The following is an 11,642-nucleotide window of genomic DNA, read 5'->3' as shown; positions in this document are numbered from 1 at the left end:
AAAATTTTACAAGAAAAAAGCAGACTAACAAATAGGCCTCCCACAGAGGTAATATTTTTCCTGCCAGCATTGTTCGTAACTTGCTACTAGATAGAAACAGACACATGGCAACGTTCCCTTTGTCTCCCTGAGTACATCTGAAGGTCATTTAAAAAGTCTAAAAGGGATTCAAAGGCCTAAAGCTCATCAGCTGACCACTGCCACCTTATGCCCGTAAGTGATCCCTCCCCCACCCTGGCCCACCCAGCCCCAGCAAATTCATAGGAATCGGTTGGCATTGCCCTGCTACTCAATTTTACAGCATACAAGGACTCCTCCTCAACTTCAAAACTTCCTTCGGTCATATTGATGGACTTTAGGGTCACAGTTTACTGCAATGAAACAAAGCAAAGATCCTGACACATAGAATGAGTAGAATGGATTTGTTTTTAATCTGTCCTGCCACACATGCACCCCAGCTGTATAACCAGTTTCCTTTGAACTACCAATTCACAGTTTGGTTTGTAACCTGAGCAAAGGCAAATCTAGAAAGTGGGCTCCTCAAGCCCCACCCTTCCTTCTGCGCTTCTCTCAAATGAGCCTCCGGTCTCTTGGTGAGAATCTGAGAGAAAAAATAAAAAAAAGGAAAACCAAAGAGACAGACTTATAGGAAATCTTTGGTCTATAGCTGCACTGAGGGTGGGCGACTAACTCCCAGGGCAGGTGTGAAGCATGCAGGGCCCCTCCCATGCCAAGAAGGCCTCTGAAAGGTCTTTGAGGGTCTCAAGAATCCTTCAGTTTTACTTGTCTGCCTTAGCTAAACTAAGTCTGCACTCCTAAAATGCCTTTTTTTTTTTTTTTTTTTTGCCTCTCTAGTTTGGATAGTTTAAGCCTTTCAGAAGCGGGAAAGAAAATGTTAGATGGTTAACAGCTCAGAAAGAGAGGGCTGTTTTAGTAAAGGAAAACCAGAGACAATCCGGTCATTCTCCAACTGTTCAGAGAAACAACAAATATGTTAAGGATATTAGTTTGAGATCAGCACGTACTGCAGAAAAATTAGTCACTGTCAACACTTAACAAAATGACACATTGTAATATAAAATTTCAAATAATAACCCAAACTTATAATGTTCAATATAAAAGGACAATCTATTTACTTTCATCTGTGTATACAGATAGATATACTGTAATAAGATGCCTCAGTTAAAAACATACAGTATATGTGGACCCACAGATTTACTAAAAGAATTGATATTTTACTAGTATATAGACTCTTGAAAGAATTTTTTTTTTAAATACAACCAAACAGAAATGGGCACCTAGAAGATGAAATGGTCTCTCCGGAGCCATTTGGGATTTAAAGTATCTGTGCTAAAAAAATTAAAAAAAAACCTTCATAAACAGAATCTTCAGGAGATGTATAGGCCCCCAAAGTCATTTTTCCCCTTGAGGGGCTTTTCACGTCCCCATGTCAGAGGTGGAGGTGGGGAGGGAGTAGGGATTGATACAATCCCAAATCACAAACACACTAATTTTTTTTTTTTACTACAAAAAAGGAACTGTGATTTAATGACCCCAATGTGCATGCTTCCAAATGATCACCATGAAAACTATAATTTAAAATCAAACAAAAAAAATTAAAAAAACCAACAAAATCACACACATCACAGGAAGGGCAGGTCGCAGGGATATCCTTGCAGCGATCTGGGCAATTGTCACATGTCGCTGTATTAAAATAGCCTTTGGGCCCCCAGAACTTTCTAGATATGCCCCTGCTCAAGTATGGCAGGAAGATTCATCTCAGAAGAAGAAAAAGCTAATTTGTAAGCGACTCTGAGGAGCCCTGCATCATGTTGTTAGGATTTTCAAGTACCACACACACAGCTGTAGTGAGAAACAAAGCCAGTAACTCTCTTATCCACTGCGCTGTTACCTGACGCAGATTCCTGGTGACTTTCACATCATGCCAGGCATTATCATTAAACTTTCCATTCACGGGCTCCACTAGTGCTTCAAAGGCCCCTGATCCCAAATTAATGACCAGAGAAACAGCTCCATTTTTCAGGGCAAGATTGACATAATCAGCCGATTTCCCGGTGTGAAGCATCAGTCCATTCCTCTGAAGAGTTTTAAAGGACAGAGTTATTTCATCGCTGCTGCTTTGGATGGGGTTTTGAGACAAGTCATAGCAGAAGTATTCAGATCCCTTGAAAGTGGCAATATATTCTTCTTTTCCTAGAGGAAAACAAATATACACATGCATAAGTAAAGAAATATACTATGTAAATCAGCAGACCTTAACACAAACAAAATCAATCAGCCCCCAAATTAACTCTATCTAATTAACATTCATGACAAGAGCCCTGTCAAACAGAGTCAAATGGTACTGTAGGTGGCAGTATATTTTTAATAAGCCTCTTAAGCTATTGGGCCATCAACTGGAATAGCTAAAGCTGACATTCTTGAAAATTCAATTAATTTTTAAGTATCACTGCAAGAGCTCTGATCAGAGAAAGTAGCTCTGTGATATCTTCAGGGCATGAATCAGGTACCATAAATGCATATTGGATGGTTCTACTCTGCTGGCAACAATGGGTTCCAATGTGTTTGCAACATTCTTGCCATCCAACTGCGGCGTTATTTTAATTTTCAGTGAGACATTTATATTCAAAGATCTTCTCAGTGAAGAGCCAAATATTTTCATCCCTGAGGAACCATGACAAATTATCTGGTAAGGGGAGAGCAAAGAAAAAAATAGAATTTGGTCTGGGAGTAAATAGATCTCCTCCAGAGCATGTGCATTCTTTTTTTTTTTTTTTTTTTTCCTCCCTGGATGGAGTTTAATGGAGTCTGCTGGATTGTTGATTCATTCCCTGATCTCACCAAGCAGATGGTAGGGCTGGCTTTTATGACACTGGTAAAATTTCCAGCACATCAACATGGGAATAGCATGTAAATGAAGTCTTAACATTTTCTTTATATCTGTCTCTACCATTTTTACAAGTAACAATGTGGATCCCGCAAGATGTCAGACAGATCAACCCATAAAGTGGGTATTTGGAAAAATCAGTCTTCTTTCACTGGTTGAAAGGAAGAGTGTAAGCCAAAGCTTCCTCGACTTCCTAGGCAGTGATGGTATTGCGCCAAGAAAAAAGACACAATATGGTCTGGAATCAGCTTCTGATAAACTATAAACACAGAATTATAAGTGGTACTGGCAAATCTAATCTGTTATGTTGGTAATATAGCATCTCTACCCTGTCTACTGGAGGGTTCATATCAAAAAGGGGCTTACCCTTGGCAATAGGTTTTTACCCCAGAGCTAATTCATCTGACAGTGAAATAGCTCACATCCTTGCATCAGAGCTCAAATCAAGCTTTCAGCTCACCAAAGCCTGATGACCCGACTCTTCGGATGCAGACAGTGCCACAAGTGGGTACAGGTCGGAAAGGCATGGCACTAAGTAAGCACCTAACAAGTAAGCACCTAGGGATTTTCAACAAGGGAGTGTGAGCCCTTGAAGAATAGTCACTGCCTACTAGTAAGTTATTAGTGACAACTAGTGGTCAAGTCAAACCCATCACATTCTGAGGCAGAACCATAACAAGGACAATGCAAGCCATGCTAGAGGTCCCCTCCCATTCATACACTCAAAATACTGGCTGAGCACCTACCAAGTGTTAAGCCCAGTCCTAGTCCTTGGGGATAATGGAGTGGCCAAAGCTGACAGGATTCCTATCTCTGAAAGTTTACAGTCCGGGTGTCTACATCCCTGGTCAGTTCACTATGGCAAGTAGCTTGATACTGGGAATTAGCACAACTAAATATTTGTGACATACTGAAGGTGGGGGGTGGGGGGGAGTAGGTCAAAATATGAAATTAGATCCTGGCTTGGCTACTTGCTAACTGCACTGGAAGGACAGTTATGCATCTTTCCAAGTCTCAGATTCTGAAAATGGTCAGTTACGCCAGTCTGGCAGGATAAAATGAGATAATGCATGTATAGGCATCTAGCAAAGTTGGTAGGCATGAGGAATGGCAGATGCCTTCCTTCTTGTCTGTCTAATGTAATAAATGTGATAAACAATCTAAAACAAATAGCACATGTCAACTTCATTGGGAAATCTAGAATATTATCTTTAAGGTCAGAATAAGGATGCCTACTATCAACATACTGTACTTGAAGTCATAAATAATGTAGGAAGATAGGAAAAATATATAAGCATTATGAAGACTATAAGCAAAAAACTCATATTAGCAAATATTATTGTATGAATTGAAAGACCAAAATAATCTGCAGAGAAATTTTGGATTTAATAATGTATTTCAGGGTTCTGTGTACTGGGACAGTAAGTCTTTTAAACATATATAAACAGATCTATAGATTTGATGACATTCCATTAAAAATATGAAATTTTTAAATGAATGTGAATAGATGATTCTACCAGTTCTAGGGGAAAAACAAAGAGCCCCAAATAGCCAAGCTATACCAGAGAAAGATGAAGGAACTTTCTTATGTAAAGGTGGACATTTAGGGGCGCCTGGGTGGCGCAGTCGGTTAAGCGTCCGACTTCAGCCAGGTCACGATCTCGCGGTCCGGGAGTTTGAGCCCCGCGTCGGGCTCTGGGCTGATGGCTCAGAGCCTGGAGCCTGTTTCTGATTCTGTGTCTCCCTCTCTCTCTGCCCCTCCCCTGTTCATGCTCTGTCTCTCTCTGTCCCAAAAATAAAATGAACGTTGAAAAAAAAAAAAAAAAGGTGGACATTTATTACAAAATTATGGTAATGAAGATAGTACATTAGGATAAATAAAAAAGGAGGAATTAAGGGGTGCCTGGGTGGCTCAGTCAGTTGGGCGTCTGACTTTGGCTCAGGTCCTGATCTCACAGTCCGTGAGTTCGGGCCCTGTGTTGGGCTCTGTGCTGACAGCTCAGAGCCTGGAACCTGCTTCTGATTCTGTGTCTCCCTCTCTCTCTGCCCCTCCCCTGCTCATGCTGTGTCTCTGTCTCAAAAATAAATAAAAACATTAAAAATTTTTTTAATAAAAAAAAGGAGGAATAAAAATACTGAAACTAAAAACAGTCTTAAGCATATATGAAAATAGTCTATATCAAGTAAGGCATTGCCATTAAATAAGCAAAGTACAGATTAGTCAATAAATGGTGCTGGTTATCTATATGAATAAAGTGAAATTGGATCTCTACATCATTTACAAGAATCAATTCTCTATGCATTAAGGATATAAGTTACTGAGGCAAATCTGTAAAATTTTTGTAAAATAAGAAAGTAAGATATTCAATTATGGAATGACCTATTAAATAGGCACAAAAAGCACTAATAAAATATCAATACATTCAACCACATTAACATTAGGAACACCTGTTCATCAATAATATCATAAAGACAGAAATAATATAAATAAAAATTGTGACAAAATATTCTCATGCCATATTATTTTAAAAAGGACTACAATCCAGGATATGCAAAGCACTCTGATAAATCGATAAGAAACAAGACAAACAATGGGAAAATGGGCATAAGAAAAGCACAGTAATTTCACAGAATAAATGAAAAGATGCTCAATCCTGTAAGTCTTCTGGGAAAGGCAAATGCCAAATTATATTAAAATACCATGTCATAACCTTGAGATTGACAAAGAAAATGAAAATAAAAGAGAAAAATTCCAGGTTTGGAAAAGCCATGGATAAAACGTAATTCTTACTGCTGCTGAGAAGGCTGATAAGATGAAAACTGACTGAATTCAGTAAGTACTACTTGGCATTACATAATCCCATGGGAATTTCTCACAGGGTAAAGGTCTCAGTCCTCAGAAAATGGTTACTGTACTCAATAGGAATAATATACCCCACTTGCTTTCAATTAATTTTTTCTGCTCATTGTTATGATAGTTTTATAATAGTAGCCACATGAATTATGGTTCACATACATATACATACATTATATATGGTGAGATTAATTTATCTGAAGATGATATTTGCAGAATTTTCATCCCCACTGAACACTCAGAATAAGTCTCTGAGCCACAGGGAGTTTTAAAGACCCACCTCTGGCCCAACCTTTTGATGTACATTATTAAGAAAGTGAGCCAAGAAAAAGACTCTTAACTATAGAGAACGAACTGAGGGTTATTGGAAGGGAACTCGGTAGGAGATGGGCTAAATGGGTGATAGGCATTAAGAAGGGCATTTGTGATGAGCACTGGGTGTTATATGTAAGTGATGAATCACTAAATTGTATACCTGAATCTAATATTACACTGTATGTTAACTAGCTGGAATTTAAATAAAAACTCAGAGAAAAAAAAAAGTGAGACCCATACAGTTTAAATGACTCTCAAGGGGCGCCTGGGTGGCGAAGTCGGTTAAGCGTCCGACTTCAGCCAGGTCACGATCTCGCGGTCCGGGAGTTCGAGCCCCGCGTCAGGCTCTGGGCTGATGGCTCAGAGCCTGGAGCCTGTTTCCGATTCTGTGTCTCCCTCTCTCTCTGCCCCTCCCCCGTTCATGCTCTGTCTCTCTCTGTCCCAAAAATAAATAAACGTTGAAAAAAAAAATAAATAAATGACTCTCAAGTTCAGAAAATGTGCCAGGAACAAAAGCAGGACTAGAACTCAGCCTCTGACTACCCTTAAATAACTAAATAACCAAATAACAAAATAACAAAGTTTCTGGGTGTAAGGAGTTTTGGTTTAGTTAAAAGACTAGCATTTTATCCAAGTGACCTAATGTCATTTCAAATTGGCATAATTCAAAATGCATCTTAACAAAGGATTCATTTGCCAGATAATGTGACAGACCCAAGGAGGAAAAGTAGTAAACAGAGTCTGCAATTCACTAAATGGCAAGCTTTGAAGTTATATGAGTGTTGATGACATTTAGCACCAGGATGTTTCTATTACCTAAAAATTAAAACATCATTTTTTGTATTGTTTAATTTCAAATTTAGATAATTCAAATTTGCATTAAAGGCAACCATATAAGTATTGGAAAAACTCGCTGTAGAATGTATCATTACCTCAAAAAGCCATAAATGAGACTTGAATCTAAGCAGGAAAAATATTTTTGCTATGCTGTTTTTCATGAAAGAATATGTATATATTCTTTATAAATATAAAAACACATAAATCATTCTATTTTTCTACAACACAAGAGGAGTATTTCCTCCAACTCTGTCTGCTACTAGATAGTCTTTGTCATTAAGTTTTGTGCTGGCATAAGCAAATAAGGAGCAATATAGTAAATAATTATTTATATTTTCCTATTGAGCATGCAAAGAATGGGTCTATTTCCATTTTAAAATACAAGTCCCAAATAACTTGTGCATTTCCAATATGTGCTAATGGGTAAATATAAAAAAAGAAATCAAATACCAACAACATTTTTCACAGAACTAAAACAAGTAATATTAAAATTTATATGGACCCATAAAAGACCGCAAATAGTCAAAGCAACCTTGAGAAAGAAGAGCAAAGCTGGAGGAAACACAATCTCAGATTTCAAAGATATACTACAAAGCTGTAATAATCAAAACACTATGGCATTAGCACAAAAGTAGACATACAGATCATTAGAACAGGATAAAGAACCCGGAAATAAACCTATGCTTATATAGTCAATTAATCTATGACAAAGGAAGCAAGAATATACAATGGGGAAAAAGTCTCTTCAACAAATGATGCTGGAAAAACTGGACAGCTTCTTGCAAAAGAATCAAACCAGACTACTTTCTTATACCATACACAAAAATAAACTCAAAATGGATTCAAAGACCTAAATGTAAGATCTGAGTCCATAAAACTTTTACAAGAAAACATAGGCAGTAATTTAAGGTAGATAGGTATACAAGGAGGTAGGTAGGTAGGAAGGAAGGAAGAAAGGAAGAAAGGGAGAGAGAAATTAGATTTACAGTAATACATATAGCAACAAATAATTATTTCCAGGAAACATATAAATCAATAAACAAATTGACAAACCAACAGAAAAAAATAGAGAAAATATATGAACAGACACTCCATGATAATAGGATATTCATATGAAAAGCTGTTCAACTTTGTCTTCAGAGGCATCAACTGAAAACCACAATAATGTATCAATATATTCCACTACAATGAATAAAATGAAAAAGATAAAACATACAGAGTGTTAGTGAGAACGTGGAGCAAACAGAACTCTTATATATTACTGGTGGGAACTACGTTTTAAAATCGTTTGGCAATACCTTTTAAGTATGGATATCTGCCTACTCTACCACCCAGTAATTCCACTTGTGAGTATATATCCAGCAAAATTTCACATCATCAGAATACCATACCGGTATGTTTGCCCCAACACTCTGCATTATAACCTCAAATTGAACATTACCAAAATGTCAATCAATGGAATGGAAATTGAATTATAGTTACACAAAGGAACAGTAATGAAAATACATAATCTTCAATTACAAACAAAAATATGGCTAAATATTACAATAATAAGGTTAAGTAAAAAAAGAAAAATGCCAGACTTAACAGAGTACTTACTTATGATTCCATTTATGTAAAAATTTTAAAAAACAAGCAAAATTAATCTCTACTGTTGTAAATCAAGATAATGGCTAGATGAAATGAGAACAACTGAGGACTATGGGGTTCTAGTAACGTTGTGTTCTTTTTTTTTAATTCTAGTTAGTTAACATAGACTATTATATTGTTTCAGGTGTACAATGTAATGATTCCACAGTCCCATACAACAATCTGTTCCCATCATAACAAGTGCACTCCTTAATCCCCATCACCTATTTAACGCCCACCCCCACCCCACAGCCTCCCCTCTTGTAACTATCAGATTGTTCTCTATGATTGTCTGTTTTTTGCTTTGTCTTTCTCTCTTTTTTTTCCCTTTGCTTGTTAGTTTTGTTTCTTAGATTCCACATCATATGATAAAATCATAAGTGAAATCATATGATATTTGTCTTCCTCTGACTGACTAATTTCACTTAGCATTATACTCTCTAGCTCCATCCGTGTCTTTGACAAAGGCAAGATTTCATTCTTTTTATGGCTGAATGTATATACATTTGTGTGTGTGTATTTTATATATATATATATATGTGTGTGTGTGTGTGTGTGTGTGTGTGTGTGTATATATATATTATTATATATATATAATCACTTCCTTACCCATTCATCAATTGATGGAAATTTGGGCTACTTCCAAATCTTGACTACTGTAAATAATGCTGCTATAAACACAGGGGAGCATGTATCCCTTTGAATTAGAATTCTTCTTAATTCCTTGGGTAAATAACCAGTAGTGCAATTGCTGGATTGTAAGGTAGTTCTATTTTTAACTCTTTGAGGAAACTCCATACCAGAGTTGCTGCAACACTTTTCATTCCCACAGCAGTGAAAGAGTGTTCCTTTTTTTCCACATCTTCCCCCAAATCTGTTGTTTCTTGTGTTGTTGGTTTTAACCATTCTGACAGGTGTGAAGTGATATCCCATGGTAGTTTTGACTGGCATTTCCCTGATGATGAGTGATAACTGAGCATCTTTTCATGTGTCTGTTGGCCACGTGGATGCCTTTGGAGAAATGTCTGTTCATGTCTTCTGCCCATTTTTTAATTGGATTATTTAGTTTTTGAGTGCTGAGTTTTATAAGTTCTTTATATGTTTTAGATACTAGTCCTTTATCAAAAATGTCATTTGCAAATATCCTCTCCCATTACATAGGTTGCCTTTTAGTTTTGTTGATTGTTTCTTTCAATGGGTAGAAGCTTTTTACTTTGATGTAGACACAGTGATTTCTTTTCACTTTTGTTTCCCTTGCCTTAGTAGACATACCTAGAAAAATGTTGCTATGGCCAATGTCAAAGAAGTTACTGCATGTGTTTTCTTCTAGGATTTTTATGGTTTCAGGTCTTACATTTTGGTCTTTAACCCATTTTGAATTTATTTTTGGGTATGGTGTATGAAAGTGGTCCCATTTTTTTATATATGTAGCTGTCCAGTTAGCTGTGGGATTTTCATAGAAGGCTTTTATTATATTAAGATATGTTCCCTCTAACCCTATTTTGTTGAGAATTTTTGTCACAAATGGATGGTGAACTTCGTCAAGTGTTTTTTCTGCACCTACTCATCATATGGTTCTTATCCTTCCTCTTATTGATATGATGTATCATGTTGATTGATTTGCAAATATTGAGCCACTCTTACAACCCTGGAATATATCCCACTTGATCATGGTAAATGATTTTTTTAAATGTATTGTTGAATTAGGTTTGCTAGTATCTTATTGAGAATTTTTCTATGTTCACCAGGGATATGGGCCTGTAGTTCTCCTTATTTAGTGGTGTTTTTAATCTGGTTTTGGTATCAGGGTAATGTTGTCCAACTGGGAAGTTTTCCTCCCTTTTAAAATTTTTTTCAATAGTTTGAGAAGAATAGGTATTAACACTTTTTTAAATGTTTGGTAAAGCTCACCTGTGAAGCCATCTGGTCCTAGACTTTTGTATATTGGGAGTTTTTGATTACTGATTTAATTTCTTTGCTGGCTATTGGTTTATTCATATTATCCACGTCTTCCTTTTTCAGTTTCAGTAGTTTGTATGTTTCTAGGAATTTATCCATTTCTTCTAGGTTTTCTAACTTGTTGTCATGTAAGTTTATAATATTCTCTTTCAATCCTTTGTTTTCCTGTAGTGTTGGTTGTTATGCCTTCTCTCTCACTTATGATTTTATTTTTTGAGTTATTTCTCATTTTTTCTTGATAAGTCTTTCTGGAGGTTTATCAATTTTATTAATTTATTTTTCAAAGAACCAACTCCAGGTTTCATCAATCTGTTCTATCATTTTTGTTGGTTTTGTTTTGTTTTGTTTTTTTAATTTCTATAACATTCACTTCTGCCCTGAACTTTATTTTTACCTTCCTTCTACTGGTTTTAGGTTTGTTTGCCTTTTTCTAGTTCCTTTAGGTGTGAGATTAGGTTGCTGATATGAGATTTATTTTACTTCTTGAGGTAGGCCTGCATTGCTATAAATTGTCCTCTTAGAACTGCTTTTGTGGTTCTCATAGTTTTTGAACCATTGTGTTTTCATTTTCATTTATTTTCATGTACTTTCTGCTTCTTCTTTGATTTCATGGTTGACCCATTCATTGTTTAGAGCATATTAATTAACTTCCATGTATTTGTGGTATTCCCACTCTGGCTTTCTTCTGACACCATTTGCATGATAGAGGATTCATCCTCTCACTTTCAATCTGCAGGTGTCGTTAGGTCTAAAATGGGTCTCTTGTGGGAACATATAAAATGGGTGTTGTTTTTATACACTTTGTCAGCCTATGTCTTTTGATCGGAGCATTTAGTCCATTTAGTAATGTTATGTTCTTGATCTCGATTCTGGTTATGGATGTGCTCAGATTGCAGAAATCATTTAGCTGTACCCTTATGATATGTGCAGTTCCCCGGATTCATGCTATATTTCAATAAAATAATTAAATAATCCAATTTAAATAATCTGAATAATTGAGAAAAAATCCATCTGATATAGTATTATTTGTTCTGATTAACAGTGTGATATAAGCAAGACAGTATTCCTATTAATGCTACTTTTATTAGTGAAAACTAAAATAATAGCAATAGTAGTAATATCAATTATGTAGTATTTAAA

At 36.2% G+C, this 11,642-nt stretch overlaps 1 protein-coding gene across 20 annotated transcripts in view; it reads right to left on the bottom strand.

The window, feature by feature from the left end:
* Positions 1-11,642, bottom strand: part of NRXN1 (neurexin 1) — a 1,142,850-nt gene that overhangs the window by 711,276 nt on the left and 419,932 nt on the right. For all 20 annotated transcript variants that reach the window (XM_086701118.1, XM_086701120.1, XM_086701129.1 and 17 more), the window contains one exon: positions 1,913-2,214. In XM_086701118.1, the coding sequence (XP_086557244.1) occupies positions 1,913-2,214 (302 nt within the window). The remainder of the gene's footprint in view (positions 1-1,912; positions 2,215-11,642) is intronic.

This window comes from Puma concolor, chromosome A3 (genome assembly GCF_028749965.1).
Source record: "Puma concolor isolate L17-30 chromosome A3, mPumCon1.1.hap2, whole genome shotgun sequence".
Taxonomy (NCBI): Eukaryota; Metazoa; Chordata; class Mammalia; order Carnivora; family Felidae; genus Puma; species Puma concolor.
This window is presented reverse-complemented; position numbering and strand designations above follow the sequence as displayed.